The sequence below is a fragment of the Chelonus insularis genome, unplaced genomic scaffold (genome assembly GCF_013357705.1).
Source record: "Chelonus insularis isolate UGA/USDA-ARS -01 unplaced genomic scaffold, ASM1335770v1 contig_121_pilon, whole genome shotgun sequence".
Lineage (NCBI taxonomy): Eukaryota > Metazoa > Arthropoda > Insecta > Hymenoptera > Braconidae > Chelonus > Chelonus insularis.
The window spans coordinates 464,087-483,601 of NW_023276363.1; the positions used below are offsets into that span (position 1 = coordinate 464,087).

General features: G+C 27.9%; 2 protein-coding genes across 5 annotated transcripts in view; one reads left to right on the forward strand and one right to left on the reverse strand.

Annotated features, from left to right (window-relative positions):
- Positions 1–897: 897 nt before the first annotated feature.
- On the reverse strand, positions 898–3,125 carry LOC118066473 (uncharacterized). Its single transcript, XM_035082523.1, has 4 exons — positions 2,990–3,125; positions 1,426–1,554; positions 1,216–1,353; positions 898–1,140 (listed from the first exon to the last, which is right to left on the reverse strand). Exons 1-4 carry the CDS (start codon positions 3,035–3,037, stop codon positions 991–993), a joined length of 465 nt encoding a protein of 154 aa, XP_034938414.1. The 5' UTR covers positions 3,038–3,125; the 3' UTR covers positions 898–990.
- A 3,472-nt stretch (positions 3,126–6,597) lies between these two features.
- Positions 6,598–19,515, forward strand: part of LOC118065678 (glutamate receptor ionotropic, kainate 2-like) — a 52,383-nt gene continuing 39,465 nt past the window's right edge. For all 4 annotated transcript variants that reach the window (XR_004690184.1, XM_035081116.1, XM_035081122.1 and 1 more), the window contains exons 1-2: positions 6,598–6,643; positions 9,175–9,387. Coding sequence is in view for 3 of the 4 variants with exons in the window: in XM_035081116.1 (XP_034937007.1) it covers positions 9,288–9,387 (100 nt within the window). In the remaining variant the exon portion in view is untranslated. The remainder of the gene's footprint in view (positions 6,644–9,174; positions 9,388–19,515) is intronic.

Sequence of the window (19,515 nt, forward strand, 5' to 3'; positions counted from 1 at the left end):
ATTTTCGAAATGATAAAAGATTATTCTGATTTCCTTTCTTATCATTATTCAAATCCTCTACCAGGTTGTCCTACTGCCTCGTAAATTTCTCAGATCGATTAGGACAAGGATTTCATTGAATTTTCGCTTCCTTTCTCTTGTCCTCCTTTACTATCTCTACCTTTTGTTCAATCCTTTTGTGACAGTCTTGTGATACAGAACAGTAGTTCTTTAAACTGTACATTTCTAGAAATCGAAATCATTTTTGCACGTGTATTTATTTTATTTTATGACAATTTATTTAATTATTTTGAAATGAATGATAACTTTTGTCTGAAAACTATTCCGAAGAAAATGTATCTTAGAATTTAACCGTTTAGAATTTTATTTTAATCTTGGAGTTTATTTCACTTTCTTGAAATAGCAAAACATGTAGATAAATAACTGTTCTGCATTGAATGTGAATATACCAGAAAGTGTGAAGTGAGCAGTTATTTAAAAGGATGAAAGAAACATAGCGATGCGTTGTAACTCTTAGTCTTTGTAAATATACAACAGTTGCATAGACGTGCAAGCACGTCTTCTACAAAACGCCACATTTGGCGAAACGCTGTCAAAAGAGTACTCGAGCTTACGGTGCACAGTGTATAAACATTTTATGTGCGTCGCTGTAAACGACCTTATGTTGACAAAAATATATATATTATGCAGACAAACTAACCGCATATTCAAACGTATGCAGTCTAATCCTAAATTGAATTTTATGATTGATTATTTGCACAAATTTATCACAACAATTTTATAAGCACAATTTTTTTATTAATTAAAAAGTCATCCATGCATATTTACTATTTTTATGTGCATAAAACTATTTCAAGTAGTGTTTTTATCAGAAAAGCTTTTTTAACACTCAAACAATATCATTTAAATTGATTCCATCTATTTCTAATAATTTTTATACTACACATTAAACATTTTTTTGTCAATAGGAATAGTTATCAATATCAGTAATTATTCTTTTGGAAGTGCAGGAGCTGCAGCTGCTGGTTGATTGTTAGTTCCAAATGTCTTTGAGAATGAAAAAACGTTCTTCAGTATAGTAGAAAATGTTTCTGCGGGTTGCATTATTTCACCTCCAAATTCAAACTTAGGAAGTTTCACCTGAGCCAATAGAATTACTTGTAATTAATATCGCTAATAATTATATTTAATTGTGATTATTTTAATGAAAAATACCGAATTGAATGTAGACTGGACATTTTCCTGCAGCATTTGGAACGTTTTTTGTACAATTTCTTGTACTTGTTGAGCATTCAAGGAGGTATTTTTAATAATAGAATTTGTTATATTTAAAATTGCATCAGCTTTGAATACCTTGAATTAAAAAATATCAAATTTTATAATTGATGATTATCGCTATTTTAATGTCACATTTAATTCGCTCACTTGTTCAAGACTACCACGAATTGTATCTAATGTTGAAGTATATCCTTGTTGAAGCTGTTCTAGCATTTTTTTAACATCGTCTGAAGGTGCAGCTGGTTCTGTAGTTGCTACTGTGTCACAGTATGATACCTTAACAGGAAAATTCATTTTGATGATAATTATCAAAGTAAATGTTAACGTTTACTTCAGTTAAATAAATATTTCCTTTTGTGAGTCTGAGAGTGATAAAATATTATGAATGATACGGTAGATTTACTTTCTCTATAACATACAACGATTTTTTTCTATTTTATTACATGGTTTTAAAATAAAAAAGAACGATAAAATTTTCATTGATTAAAGATATGCATTGTTGAAAAAAAAAGAAATAAAAGAATCATGTTACGTTCTATAAAAGATTGAAAATGTCAAATAAAATTGTATTTTACAGTATTCGGATGGGATTAAATAAAAAAATTATTATTCTGATTTTTTTAAAAATTATACATAATTGCATATAGCCGAAGAATTTTCTTGTAAATTTAATTAGTGAAATTGGAATAATTGCTTTAATACTGAATTTTAAAAAGAACATATTTCTTTTAGAGATATAAAAAGGACGATCAGTATAAATTATTTGACTACTATTGGTAATCCAATGAAAGTTGATTATTCGTCGTTTTAATGGAGAATGAAAAAATTGATTGAATGTGTTCGAATATTTTCTACAACTTTAGTTTGTAATTACAACAAAAAAAACTGTTGTAAATATAAATACAATCATCAGGAGAATTATTGTTTACAAGGTTATTACTTTTATGTCCATTGCATTCATTTTAATATAAACTAAAAACTGAGAATTACGAGTTTAAATGACATTTGAATTTTCTCTGATAAAATTACGTGTTTTTTCATTATTCCAAGAAAAAAATCATACAAATTAACTGACAGAATATGTGTTGTTTTTACAATCCCTTTTTTTCGTTTGAAAATGAAAAGCCTTTAGCGAAAATCACAAACATGTGAAATTATTCTTTTTAAAACTGGTGTCGATATTATACAAAAAGAGTTAAGAGTATCAACTTCATCCAGTTAACTTGATATAAAACATTAAAAATTATCAGGTGTATAAAACATTTAGCATTCAAATGATTATTTTTATAAACAAATATCGTTTGATCGAAAAATTATTTTTTCACTCTCTATAGATTATTACTATAGTTGCAACATCTTTTTCTATTCTTATAATTACAGACTAAAATTGTAGCACCTACACATATTTTTTGCTAAGCATACAGAAAAAAAATCTGTATCAGTAAACCAAAAATCTGTTGCTGTGACAGATATTTTTTTCCGTGTATTGTGATTCAGTGGTAGGATTGCATGAAAAAATAAGTTGATGATTCCTTTAATAGTGAGTTTTTACGTTCACTTCTTCCTTAGGGGATTCAATTTAACCAACTTTCCCCTATGTCTATCGAACGTTGATATTTTCAATTTCAATCAGCCTCCAGCCATAAAATATTTTATGAGTAATGATAAAGAAAATTGTTATATGAGTTAATATGAAAAAATGTATACTTACATGACAAAATGCCAAGAAAGCAAAAAATACAAAAAGTTTCGTCTGCATTGTAATTTGTTGATTTCTTTTCGTCTAAAGAAACTTGCCTTTTGTAAGATTTTTCACACTGCACTGAATATTATTAAAAAATGTTCAGTCTTTTTATACATACTTGTATCCGGAAAAAATTGAAAATTCATACAGAAATTATGTAACAGGGAAAAAATTCTTTTGTACTTTATCGATTCATAAATACGTTAAAGTATTCAGCTGACAACAGAGATGTTATTTAAAAGAATTGAATGGTTCTTACATTTTTATCGATCGTACGTGTCACAATAAAATAGTCTTTATCATGTGTTTCTCTTATCAAATAACAACTTAAGTAATAAATTATTTGTCTACATCAATTTCTGTTTTGTAAAAACATTCTTTACTTCATGGTTTAGTGATGGATATCAATCACTCGGTGAACATGGATATAGGATAAATTTTATTGGCCGTATCAAAATAGAAATGATGTATCAAAGTGTTTAATTGATGTTCAAAAAAAATTTCACCAATAAAAAAATGTAAAAATAATTTTATCTGAAAACTATTGTTAAAAAAAATTATTTTCTTCTTTGAAAAAAAGATTCAGCATACGTCGATAGTATAATAATGGTAGATACAGACTTTATGAATATAAAAATTAATTCAAAGTAAAAAGCTGAATGCTGTAACAAAACAGACAAAAGTAATTACTGAATATTAATTTAAAACAATGTGTATTATTAGGTTAATTATTGGCTTTTATTTATTTTTTAATACGAATATATTACAAATCTGAGTTCAAAAGAAAAAAGTCAATAACATATGGTGTCCCCAAGCGATCTCCAATTTAAGTACCATCCATGCTTAATGTTGCTTGACTGCAGTAATTAGAAAAGAGCTTGGTATGATATGACTATTGGCAAAAATTTGCCCTTAGTTCAGAATAAAAAAATGGCACTGAGTTATCGTCCATCCATATTATTATTATATTATGGATGAATAATTATGCATACATTTTATGTAAACGTAAAATTTAGCAATATCCGCACTGTAAACGAATTCGCAATGTCCTCTGTGGTTGTCTGTATTCCAACAATAGATGTATTCAATAAATTCTGATAAGAAATGATATAATTATTACAACAAATAACATCATTGGACGATTGATAAAATTATATAAAACTGAAGTAACCACAATATTGCATGATTTGACTTTTAGTATTCCTATAATGTTGAAGTTCACATTTTACACGAAAATCAATATTGAATCTGGTTAAAATGTGTAATTATATTAAAATTTACATATGATATTCGACTGTGTGAGTTTAATTCAATATGATATTAATTATTGTATTTTTAGGTTATAAAATATATATTATTAACTATCTATTTATAAACAGATGAAAAAATTAAATAAAGCTTTATTAAAGTAAGCGCAGGTCAAAAGGATTTTTTAAATATCAATTTATTTTACATAAAATCAAAGCAATTTGGATAAATATTAAACCATTTATATGCATAAAAAATATATTACTTTTTTGCAAAAATAGTATATGAGGTAATTTTATTCACGCTTAAAAAAAATTTGTTAAATAATTCAAATATTCTACTTTTAAAAAATACTTTTTAATTTTGATCTCTCGAACATGTAATTATTTGATAAAATTTTTAACAAATTTTTATCTGAATATTTAATAGATTTAATTGTTGCGAAAATTATTTATTAAAAAATGTTTTAATTGATCATTTTCTCTACTATAAAATGGTATTGTAGTCAAGTATTCTCGAGTCTAAACTGCCGCCATCACTCGGACATTACAGCAACCGCTTACTAACTAAAATTCTGCAATTATTTGCAATAAATGGTTTGAATCTCAACTATATAGCTCAGTCATAATATTAATCACATCAATGATCAAACTCTTATTTATATAATATAAATTAATCATAAATTTTCTTCAATTGTTATATAGAAAAAAACATCGAATCAGCAAATTTTTGTATAAAGTGCATAGTCAAATAAAATTGCCAATTAAAAATGAAAAAAGCTATAAAAAGTAAATAATTGAAATAAACATCTTTAAATTTGAAGAGTTCTATTTCATATTCTTTTTTCTGTTTCACCTATTAAATAACAAAAGTAGTCCAGTTACTTTACGACTTTTGCGAAATATCACGCATCACATTCAGCTCAATTAGAGTTGTTCCAACTACACACAGAGTCGTTAAACAAATAATATATCGTTTCATGACAGTAAAATTCACATCCGAAACAACATAACATTGAAGATGACTTTGAAAACATTATAAAAGTTCATTTATTTATCCAAAGACGTGATGTAATAAAAAAAATAATGCTAAAATTTTATCGAACAATCCTTTTAGAATTAAAAAAAAAAATGGTAAGTGAAATATATGATGAACTAGAAAATGAAAAGTTATAAAAAGGTAATATTCCAAACGATTTTAGTTCCTTACAGACAAGAAATAACTTTATCCATTAAATAAACGTTGTAACGACCTTCTTCTGTAACTTTGAGCCTCAATGTGTATAATGTAACGTGTAATACAGTTTAATAACTATAAAAATATACTCAGCATTATTCTTCGTTAGGATAGTCCGTATTTAAAAATTATTAATACATTAAGAAAAAATATCTCTTAGATGCTGCAATTATTTTAAGACTCCAACTCCCTTTCTCAAGAACCACAGAGACATTTTTTGAAGAAACATCCACATAATAAAAAATTAATCGAAGAAATTTCTTTTTATCAATAGAGTCTTAAATCATAAGATTAATTGTATTTCTCAATAAATAAGAGTATTACGGTTAAAATCAAGCAATTTAAGTTGAATTATTTGTACTCAAGACATTAAATTCGTTAATTTATGAAATTGATATCCTCATAAACTATTCTAAATCAGCGAAAGAATCGACTCACCAGCATTATACTAACTGAACCGACATAAATCGAATTTGATACGCCGATCGGAATTAAATCTTCACTCAAGATAAGCTATAATTTTAAATCGCTTCGTATTGAGTTACCTGATCAGGACTCCAATAAAGACTAGTGGAACGAATCGTTTTATATTCCTACGAATATCAAAATTCTAGGGTTTTTTCCCACCAAGGTAAAATCGATAAATCAACAAAAGATAAAATCCATGTTTTATTTTCGATATTTTTTCTTTTCATTTGAAACACAATAAAAATTTTATTAGACTTTTCTCAATAATAAAGTATTTTTATTACAGATCAACTTCAACGCAAGTACTCAAAGTAGCCTCCACGTAATAGCGATAAAAATTATTGCTGGAAAAATATTATAAGAAGCTTCATGGTAAGTCATTTTTACTCAAATAAATAAAAATTTTAGTAATAAAAAAAAAAAAAATAATAAAAGTCAATGAAATGTATGTTGAGGTATCCTGTGTGTACCACAGTTTCCCGCAAAATTCGAATGTCACGTGAATCGCCTGCGCATTAACGCTCGGAGCACGTGGAACAATAAAATCTGTATGGAAAGATCCGCCCCGTGTACTTCGGGGTAGCGCCCATCTAATCGTAAGGGAAGTGAGGAGAACAGTCGCGCGCCGGCCGCTGTCACGGTGAGTTCCTCATGTGTCGCTCCGTTTCGGTGAGTCCATTTTTCTCTTACGTGTTCTACCTTAAATTATTTATTTTCATTACTTATTATTACAAGACACTTATCTTCATTCTTTCAAATTATTTTCATCCATTTAAAATAATCATATTTTAAAATTATCTATCATTTTTTTTTTTGCTTTATCACAATTTCACGTCTCTCAAAATGTCATCCTTAATATTTATTTGCACTACTGCTTTTTATAATTAGTTATACGAATTATTTTCTCTGGTAAAATAATAATGTGATGGATTATATAGTGATCATAAACCTTATTGCAATAAATAATATTTTGACTGTGTAAATGACAGAGTTTTAATGGAACTCCATGTAATGTTGGTAGAAGGAAATTCAAAAACTTTGGGTTTCGTTGAAAGTTTCAATATATATTTTTTGCTGTACACACTAACTGGTCTCTCCTCGAAAGGAAATTCTATTGGCCTGACATCTACAATTTAAATTAGTTTAACAAGATTGCTGTGAAAGGTTAAACCGATTAAAAAAGAGAAGCGATGTTTGAACGAAGCTCAACGATTAGAAAAAAGAGTCGAATCTAAAATTTTTATTAATAGAAAATCGAATTTTACGAACGGAAATATATATATATATATATTTTTATTCTGATAGAGAATTAAATTTCTTATCAGTGTTGAAAAAAGGCAGGTTAATTTTTTCTCTTGTGTATTTCATGCTACAGAAACTATCTGCTAACAAAATTACGTTCCTGTAACTCAATTTTGCGGTACATTCGATGCTACATAGTTGCTCGATTCGAATGTACTTTCAACAAAATTTACAGATCTCAATAGAGCTACATATCATTCTAACATTAATTTTATCATTCAATAAGTTTGATATTGGTTGTTCGAGGAGAAGTATCTTGTAATTCTACAAAATTGAATAATAATAACGGTGAATAATATTTTGACTTTGATTAGAAAATCAATTTTTTAATTATCAGTAGTTTTTGTTGATAAAAATAGTTGAATAGCTTTATTATAAGAGATATATTTTTTAAATAACATTAATTGAAAATGATATAATGAAAATGGTTTAAAGTAATTAAAGATTAAATTTTTTTGTTCATATGTGACATTAGTAAAAATACCAAAATGAATTAATGAACTTGCGTCCATGTATTCATGCATAAAAAAAGGTTTCGTACAATGAAAATGTTATATATTGTTGGGTGATTTATTTCGTACACTAAGAAAAAAGGGCTGAAAATAATAACCACAAATACCACCAATAATAAAAATAACTCTATTACGCTTCCAGCATATACCTTTTTGTCTATACAAAAAATTTTTGAACAATTTCATAAATTGCAATAAAAATGGTTTTATCGATATTATAAATCATTGTTGATAATCATATAAATTTTTTTCAAAGGCTGATTGTTTTATTTAATCTAAAACTCAAATAAACTTTTTCCCCTTTGAATTAATAAACAAAATAATTATATCTAATTTTATCGTAATTTTCATTATATTTTTTGTGGAAATGAAATAAGCTTTTATCAACTTTTGTCAACCATCAGCGTACTTCCGATCCACGTTCATTGTTTATGAGTTGTTTACATTATCCAACTTCACTGAGCATAATTACAATAAAGTTTGTTTTATCTTATCCACCCACACAGGTAGGACTGATGACAACACATGGCCCTGAAAAAGCATTAAAAGCATTTTATGTATATTTTAAAACCAAACTAATCCTTTGAGCTAATTACATTTAATTTTTTTTAATTAATTTGATATTTGAAATATTCCTTTTCGCTTAATAATTAAAAGATAAAAGATAAATTTTATTGAAATATTAATCATGTTTTTAGAGTGTAAATAACATTGCATTGATATTTAAAACATACCAATTTAATTACCAGCTTTTATGAAGGCGGGATATTTAAAAAAAAAATGATGACATAATCGAAAATTGGATAATAATTGAAAATTCATGAATTCATTACTAGGTATCCATTTTATTCAAGGTCATTGTAGTATGGAATTATCAATTAACTCTATTAACAATTAAGAGTTGTTGACCAATTGGCAATTGTCCCATTTTTTACGTTTTAGTAGGACACACGATTTCCAATTCTCATGATTAAATTTATTTCTATGGTAGTTAGATCATTGAAAATAATTCAATTCTCTTTTTCTCTATAGAAAGATGCAAATGAAAATGTAAATTAGAGAATATTCAAAATCATACTTGCATTGTTTGTAAATCAGAATAAATGATTGGATTATAATAGACGTTCTTTTACGAACTTTTTTTATGGCCATAATAAACTATGGCAACTCGTAGAAAAACTCGGTTTGAATGAATTTTTATGATGATGGACAACAAAACTGAGTTTTAAAAGAATATAACTGTTAACAAGGCCATGTTCATTGCAAAGGATGACAATATATGAGTTGTATGCTTACTTTAACGAGAATTTGTAAATAGAAGACAAGAGAATCAAAAATAGATGATGAGCTTTTGATGTTTATTAAATAAACACTTTTGTTTTTTAGGATGGTATATCTTCTAGGCGCTTAATGCCCTAAGGGGCTAAACAGCGCGAGTGCGTTAAGTAGAGTGTGCTTGTAAGAAAGAGGTCTATACAGGTGAGTCTTCGAGATGAGCTATGAAGGGGGCCCTCGGCTGCCTGCTAGCCTCCGTCTTCATTTTCGACTTATGCCGACCAAATATTTACGCAACGGCGCTTCCTCCTGTTGTCAAAATTGGTAAGTACTAGCATTACTTTGATCATAAATATTTGTTATTTATTTTAATTTAAATATTTGCATGTATATAATTTTTTTTTATTAAAATTTTTAAAATTTTATTTTTTTTTTTTTATTAAAATTCGTATTTTAAGCAATTTATATGACACTCGAGGCTCTAGCTTAAGTAAAAAAGCCGTTCGATATCTTCGATAGTCTACCGGGTTTGCCTCGTGCTCCGATTGGTGGAGAAATATTCGATATATCGATAGAATCTTGAATATAAACTAGCGAGAAACAGAATAATATTTTTTACTTTAAAGAAATCAATATGAGATTTAGTGTTTGGGTATTTCTTTTATGGAATATTTTTTATATATCCTTTCTATAAATTCTTTTTCAAATTTTCCAAGGTTTAAAATGGATCTAAAAATCAAAACTAAACTATTTTAGTGTTTACAAAATATTTAAAAGATTAACTGAATAGAATTTAATTTTCCCTACCAAGAATCATATTTGAAATTATTAAATATTCCTTGAAAAACATTTTTTTTTTCTTGCCCTTCATCCGTGTAATTACCATGCTGATTATTATTAGTTTACACTTACTAATTAATAGTTTCTCAAAAAGAGTACTGATAGTAGCTGTAGAGTTTTTGAAAGCTTTGGAGCATTTGAAATTGAATTAAATCATTATGAATGTTCATGTGCTTTCTCTAGAGTCGCAAAAATAAAGTAGTAAAACACATAATTCAGGTATACTCAAACCATCCAAGTATTACATGCTTCCTCAGGTATAACAACATTGACGAGTATCGAATCGTGCAAAAGAGCTCTCTCGACAGAAATTCCAATAGCAGTTAAGTGAAGCTAAAGCACAAGAGCTTGTGGTGCTGAATACCGTGGCACACCACGACTCTCACTTGTAGTTAGAAATCGGAAACCTCTTGTGTTAGACCTGTCGCCTATTAATTCATGAGTTTATCGGAGAGCATACTCATATGTTAAATCTATCAAAGATAGTGCCAGCAAGGTAGCTCGATAGTCAATATCATTCATAAAGTACTGACAACATCAAATCATAGATTGAGATATTAATATTTATTTTGACAATAGGCAAATTGAATTAACCATTTCCAATAGCTCTAAAAATGATATCAATTGCAAAAACGACTCAAACTTTTTCATAAAAAAATTCCTTTTTGATCATTACTATTATTATTATCATTATAAACAGTTGCATTTAGTGCTAGTGTAGATTTGGAAGACAATAAACGGATATGTGATCAAAAAAATATCTCCAATAAATCGTACAATATTTTTTAACTCACTAAATTGAGATGATAAAATTGAAACAATATTTTTTGTAAATAAATAAGCTTTGAAATAGATTCAAAACTGTTGAATTTTCATATAATACTCAAATATGAAGTGTTGGTTTATATTATTGGCTAATAGTGATACATATCGTGTAAGTTACTGATTTATTGTTGACTAATATTATGAAAAGCTCTTCACAACTTGAGCAATTGACACATCATCATGTTCGTCGTCCCAGTTCATCACGTAGTGTAGATCTGAAGCTCAAATATTAGTTTATTGATTTGAATGGTTTATTCACTATATAAACATTTATTGATTATGATAAATTATGCTCATCTGAATGATATACTGAACGTGATAAATTCATAAAATTTCAAGAACTCAACGAGAAAAAAAATTTAAAACAAAGATCGTGAAATTCAGCATGAAAGAAAAATGAGCATTGGGCAACTCGAATCCAAAATTTGTTCCCACATACATAAATCCTGTTTACTCGCCTATCTTTCTACTTTCTTTTATTCATTTTATATTATTCTTCCTATTTCAATAGGTCTCGATTTTTCGTACATCTATATTGATCTCTCGACTACAGTCACACATGTAACTGAATTGGTATTATTTGGAGTCAATTGGGGAATGTTCGAATAGTACATTCGGGGCTTTTAGAGGCCACAACTGGAATTATAGACTGGTTAGACATCAATACTCAAGTGCGAAAAAATGTAGTTATTTTCTGGGAAAAGTGTATATAGAACAATCTATTCTGCTCTATCTCAACTCACTTTATACACTGAGGCCTCGTTTATTGCCAAATTATATAAACTACATATGTACGAACATTGGCACACAACTTCTGTTGAATATTTTCAACGATCCACTTACTAACTCGTGGTCATTTCCCTGATTTAACCTAGTTGAAGATGCGTTTCATATTTTCAAGCAAAAATAAGCTGTAGTTTCAACTAAAAGGATCATTCAATAAATTTCAAAAAACTGTTTCTATCTAAAATGTTGGATTCTTGTTAAAAACGATTGAATTTTCATGAACTTGGATGCATCTTAAAGGTTGCACTTTCTAGTTTTTGAAACTTGCATTTCAATTTTTGTTCATCGCTTTCTACCTTTCACCTTCTACTTCTTTTTTTTATTTCAATGAAGTTTATTGAAGTTAAATAAAGTTCTATTTACAGAGATATAAATCAAGTATAACTTGGAATATTGAATAGTTTTACAGGAGTTATACATCTTTTTTTTAGTTTTACTTTAATTCGATCAATATCGTGGTTTTACTATTTGGGAAATAAATATATTCATTCGGGAATATTTTTAGACCAAAATGAAATAAATATTCGTAGATATCTCAAAAGAATTGCCAAATATTTTTTACTTATTTTTATCTGACGTTGACGAATTACAAGGATATTATACTCTTATTGTCAGAATTTATTTTAAAGGAAATATTATACAAGAATTGTCGGATTTACTTTCAAAGGATTTTTAATAAACTCACAAAGAGAAATTTAATAGACTAAGGAATTAAGATAAAACACTCGAAAACAAACCTATCTTTTCTTGAATTTCATTGTATATGGTATAAACTTTTTTACAAAATTGCTTAGTTTTCTCTAAAGAGATGTAATCTGTAAAAACCATCGGATAAGTTCTTGAACAAAAAATTTAATCATTTTGAAGTTGGTTCTTAATTACAATAGTAATAATGAAAATTACATAAATGAACAATAGATGAAAATGAGATAATATTGACACACTAAAAACTTCATTAATGTTCAATCGACTGAATTTAAATTTCTATGAAATCAATGAATCTGAAAACGTTTGGGGAAATTTTTTTTAAGTATCTCTGTTGTAGGAAATGAAATAGAAATTATTATGTTAGTGACACCCCTGAGAAGTTTTGTCACTCTATAAGGGAAAAAATTTACACGCTCTATCGCTTTTTATTACTTTCTTTCCATTATACACTTCGCCATGATTTCTTATTTTGTGCTAATGGAATAACATTCAATTTGTTGAATGTAACCTTGTATAAATAATTATTCTGTAACATTGTTTTTTCAAAACAATATTTCTTCTCAAAAGAATTTTATATCACTTTAAAAATTTGTAAGTAGAGTAAATTAACTTTGCTCCGACATTTTTTAAATATTTCAACAATTTTTTTTTTAGTATTCTGACTTATATGTAAATGTTATTTCTTAACACTTCAAGGACTTAATGTTACTGTGAAATATTTATGTATCAATCATCTGCACCAAAAATAACAGATATGCAACCACTGCGTGAGTTGCTTTTTCAAAGAAAGATTTGTGGTTTGCAAGAAAATGGTCTGCGACAGTCTGAATTAGATGATGCTCTAAAAAGTGTAAGAAAGATGAACTAAAAAGAATAATGAAAGAATAGAATAAAGATAGAAAAAAAACAAGAGAAAAAAAAAATAAAATGTTTCGACTTCATGGCGCCCTCCGGAGTTGCCATTTAGACATTCATCTTTCTCTGGAGGTTCACAGTAGTGACTTAATCAATAAAAAAAAATTTCTGTCATAGTCAACCACAATTATTGAGGGGGAATAAAAATATTATTCTATAATTCATTTCTTCTTTAATCAGTTTGTCTATAATTTTTGAATATTCTAATTCTCATTTAAATTTTTCTTTTATTCTTGCCCCAACATTTTAAAAAGAAAAACATAAAGAAAGGTTCAACTCAATCTCACCCTCTGACATATCAGAGTCAGATCTCTTTTTTCTTAAACCACTAAAGCCTAGAGCCGTATAAAACCGAAGTACACTATATTCTCAACCATGCTTGGAATCTAAATAGTTTGTTCACGAAAAGTTCCATTCTGTGGTTACTCCACAATGTGACAATTGACAACGTTGTCGAATCAACTTTTGTTTCAGAATTTGTGAGCTTTCCAGCAGGGAAAAGCTAATAAATAAAATGACCACGAAAAGACTCATGATTCTCTACGGACGATTATTTTCGACATCGAAAGGTCTAGCAGAAAACAAAAGAAATTTTCTCAAAAGACTTTGAAATCTCACAAGGCTTTTACTTGTGTCACGCTTTGTATCTCCAACCAACAGTGTTGTCCAGAAGCTAGCAATTTAAACCTAGAGTATTACAATTGTTTCCTTCAAAAGACATTTATAATTTTTATAATAAACTTTAAACATTATATCAGTAGTTGAAGATTACAAATAGACAATAAAAATCCTATCATAAAACTTTTATAGTTACCTAATACTTTCAATTGTTACTTCATTTTTATTGGTTTTTCAAAATAAAGTCCTTCCTAATATTGACTTATACTACTGTGCTCTACTGCTTTAGTGCTGTATTCAGAAATATTGATTTATTAATAATAGAAATTTTTTAACAGATATTATATAGATTAAGATATAAATTTAACTACTTCGAATGAGTTTTGTCTTCAGTTGAAATTCTGAAGTAGACTCGAGCATTAAAGATAGAGCTGCGAAGTCTCCAAGGTTCAAGTTAGTGAATCTCCAAACTACTTGGTAGAAAATACTTCATTGTTCAGGTTCTCATTATTTCTATAAAGGACTGGTTTCTATTATTGTTTATGAACGATTTCATTCCAACTTCCACATTAAAAAATAAATAGTTATAAAATTGATAACTAACCTTGTTACTCGATCAAAAATGATTAATCAACAAAAAGAAAATGTATTCATGATTTGACGTAAACTCTATCAAATAAAACCTCAACATGACAAGAATATTTATCATGTATTTAATGATAATTATACTGTTATGAAAAGACACTCAACTGTTAATAACTGTAGCATAAAATGTGACACTTTAAACAAATGATGTGTCACACAAAAACTCACTAAAGGTATGTAGTAATTAGAACTTTGCACAAGGGTAGTAATGCGATTATACTTGGGGGCTTCAGCCAACTACCTTTGGACCTAAACGTATACCTTTATTATTAAGCATCACGTTCAGAGTATGTAACTATCTCATTTAATCCGTCCTAGTCTGGAGAAAAACGCAAGACGTGAATGGGAACATTATCTTTGACGTTAAGCTGGTAATAAAAGTCCATAGTGATCTCTTTTTGTATGTCTGCCTATCATCAAACTTCTGACAACTTACTTGAATTACATATATAAAATGGATAAATCTATAAATCGTATTATTCAGTTAGGCCAGTGGCCTACAATGCATCTACCCACGTGGGTATTACATAATAAACTTTCAATTGTTTGAACGATTCGCAATCACCAGTTTACTAGGACTCAATGGACTCACCATTGCAGAGATTAATTTTTTGTTTTTGTTCAGTTTTTTATGAATTTATTTCAATCATTTTATCTCTCTGGCACTGTGTATTCTTCAGTTATCACATTAAAAAAATAACTAAAAATTGAGTAGACTGAAATAAAATAAAAAAACGATTTTACAATCAAAGCCAATAGCTGTTTGAACGAAAAAAAAATGAGTATTCACTTGGATGATGATATCGATGTCAGTTTCTGTATACATGAACATATAACTGTCATGACTATCCAAAATAAACACCCGACCGCCTGCTACAATTAGTGTACTACTTGTTTTCCTGAGGTCGACCAGCTGCAGTGTGCAATAAACATTTAAATGAGGCTACTGAGATTTCTCATTTACGTATTCTCTTATTTATGTGTACTTTATGCATTTATCTGATGAACCACGATGTTTATAGCTTATTTTGTTTAATTCATATATTTCCAACAATAATAATTCAATTTTATTATAATCCATAATTAATTACTGTTAATTTTTACATTGAGTTTCATTAATACAGTCTCTGTACAAATATTTTGTTTACATGAATATATCCAGATAATTATTTTATGAAAGTAGATTTATTTTTTAATTTAAAAATTAAACTGGTTTGAAATTGAAGCAAAAAATTAATGAGTTTGGTGGTATGAAATTAAAACAAAATACTAAATATATTTTAATGGAGTTGTTTTTATGATTTAAACAAAATAATGGTGGGAATAAAATGATTAATATTCATAAAAACTGTTCAATGATATAAGCGATTTCCAATTAAAAGTTATCCAACAAATATAATTAGAGATAAATATACTTATCTCTTAATAATAAAATCTTATTAATAAAGTGTAGTTGCATTTGAAATTCTACTATGTTATGCATGGAATCAAGTTTGTGCTGGAGGTCGCTGATGTAGGTAAGTATAGAACTTTGAATTATTCATCAGCTCACCCGTAAAAGCGACATAGGTAAATACTAAGTAGTTAGAAGGTACATCGCGTTACACGACAAGTTATCTCTCCTTCTCTACTTGGATTTTTTTCATTCTACATAAGTACTCAAGCTACCTGTGAAACAAACATAAAAACACCATCAACAAGAGAACATATTGGAGTTTATTAAAAGATAGTACACACACTTTTTATTAATAAATAATATGAATGTTCTACTCAAGTGCAAAGAAAAAGGCTTCCTTTTATGAAAAGAAGTTAATTTTTTTATCATCAGTATCAAATTTCTTATAACATTAAATTGTTCTTGGTAGAAGTATTGTAATAACTTGATATCAACATTTTAAATTATAATTTAAATTTCGATAAAAATGTTCTGAATATACATGAATTCAAGTTATGTAATTGAAAGGAGTTAATTATAGACACTATATACAGACTGGCTGTATTTATCTACATATATTTATATAGCTGAGCAAAGTGACATAAGAAATACAAGGGAAAAGGATAAATGGGATGATAAGACAGAACGTGCGCAGTTCACCAACTACCTGAAAATAAAAGCAATCCGAGAGAATTTTGCATACAGTCCAGAAAATCACCAAGACAATAACAAGGACTAGCACTTATACACTTTTTTTACTTCAAAAAAAGTTTTGTCAACAAAATGAAAGAAATATTGTTGCCAGACAAGTCTATTCTAAATTAAAACATTTATTCTGTAAAGTAACTTAAGATATAGTTGTAAGAATCATTAGTTTCAATGCTATCAAGCAAGAGATTTAATAAATTATTAATTAAAAAAAAAAACATTTTGTTAACGGTTAATCGGTTAATTTATTTAAGTAGTATATTATAAATGATTTCATTTTTTTTTATAGTGAAAGATTCATGTGTCTGAACATAGGTGAGCAATACCTCCTGACAATAAATTCAGGAACATGGTGATGATAGAAATTGATTCAAACACATGATGTTCGCTGGACAATAAATTATAATGACATCAACTGAATGCTGGTGACTCATAATAAATGTTGATAGGTTGAAAATTGAGATTGATGTAAATTTATTAACAATGGAGTGTGCACTTTGGTGTTATAGTGTGAAACTAAAGACAAGCTTTTCAATAATTGTTGATGATAACTTCAATACTCTAACACGTAACAATGTAGCTTATTGTATACAGATTTGCATACATCTAGATTTAGTTGATGAAAAGGCTTTATAGCAAGCACACCAATCAGCTTAATTAGACACTTTATTCCCAGTCGTTTATGTATATCTATTTTTTAATATGCGGTTGGCCAATAAATTGATAGATAATAATTTTTCTTGGAAGCAATTACCAGATGACAATCGTTAAATTAATTTATCAAATATTTTTTCATGCTCATGTTATCAGACTAAATTTTTTTCAGATCATGAAACGATGCTAGATATGTCAATCACTAAGTGCTTTTTGTTTAAAAAAGTAAATCCTCTTATATGTATAGTGACTATCTAACTAATTGACAGGATTAAATTTTTTTCTATGTAATTAATTTTTATTCGAACTGATGAGACAGCTTAAAAAAGAGCCATTCATGTTTCTATTCATTCCATTGAACTGATGAAATACAGTCTATCATGTATGCGAATATCTGAATAATAAATTTGTCAAGGAAGCATTTTATCCAATTCATTATTATAATAAAAACAAATCATTGAAATATGTAGTAGAACAAATGCTCTTGGATAGAATATAATGTGCTTCATTTCAAGTACATCGATCACTTTTCTGCTGTGATTGATGCACACTTTTAACAAGGTTTTGTTTTGTCACAACTTGACCTAGTAATGTAACAATTCATCTTGATAGCAAAGCATATTACAAATAGCCTTATTGATTTTGAAGTTATACATCTACATCACCGATAAAGATAAAGGCTGGATACTTCTGCATTGTTAATATGGATCCAGGGAAAATGAAAATATCTTTTATCAAACTATCACTGCACCTGAAGAACCTTGAGCATATTTCAGATAATTCCATGACTTTGTTTGGTCAACATTTGTTAATAAAACTTTTGTTTTAAACAAACTTATGGTAAACTAATCAATAATTTGTCTGTTCATTGTGGTACAAGTACTTTGGAATGTCAGAAATGACCAAGGTTATAATTTAAATTGTGACAATTACACATTTATAGTATTAGCAATTTAAACATTAGACAAAAAAATGAGACTACATCGTTATGAGAAAAAATATTCTTTGAATTAAATTTGCAGATGGGTCTTTTAAAATAAACGAGTCAAGTATTCCTATATAAAATATTTAAATACTTTCTGGTTTTTTTTAACAAGGTATTCAATGTTTTATATTTTTTCAACAATTAAAAATCTAACTATTTTTATATTTTTTTTTTAGGTCATCTGAAAAAAGGGCTTCAGATGCATATTTAATATATGATTTAATTTGAATCTCATTTTTAATATTTAATTCTACGTTTCTAATTTTTGTACTAAAATAAAACAAAAAATAAATAAAAATCCACAATTATGTCATATCCAAGCATATGTCATTCAAAGAAAAATATTTAGCCGTTCAAAGCTCTAATGAACTGTCTGGCTTCTACATGACAAATACAATTCCCTGGTCAATTTTAAAAATGCTATAAAAAATACAAGGTCGAATGGAAACAGCATATTGCTCTGATAATATTATCGTTTTCTTTCAAAAGTATCACTAAATCCGAATTCTCGGAATCTCCATTTGCGGTCATATCGAAAAGTCCCTGGGGTTAGGCTACTACGATCTGCAATATGTACTGGTTCGCTTATACCCAGTAATCGGAAACTCGTATTTCGATTATGTACTCAAGGGATTGCATTTCTTTGAATCGACGATTTAATTTAATATAAATGGTTTTTTCATGTAGAAATTGAATACCGCATTAAATGTAAACATTATATCACGTAAAATGAGTCATTGACGGATAGAATATTAAAATAAATTAAAAAGCAACAATTATATTGTTTTTGATTTGAGCAAAATAGCAACTATGGGATTTGGTTGCTTTCACAGTTGAAGTATACCCACAGGACAAATTGGATGAATGTCACGCATCTAGATAATTAATGACTTTAATTACTGTGTTTTCATTCGTGCTCATGGACTGATATTTCTATACAGTTGGACGAGTTGAAATTTTATTAATGAAAAAGTCGATGAACAGTCAGGACTGAATTCATCACAGACAAAGATTAAATATTAGTACTTGTATGATGTTTTATGTTCAAAACAAAAATCATAAGGCAGAGAATATTGTAATTTATTTTATAATGAACCAACTGCATGATTGTTATGTCGATTTACTTATTGTTTGCTTTTAACTTCTCTTCACAAATGAACATAATACAGACAAACTGCCTTTGATAATAGGCAAATCCGTATATTTAGTCATGTAAATTCAGATTATTAATCATATTCTATTGTTTGAAATATTTCTGAAATTTATACAGATAAATACTTGCACCAATTATTGATGGCAATACTAAATTACTAATTGATGAAATGACCTTTAT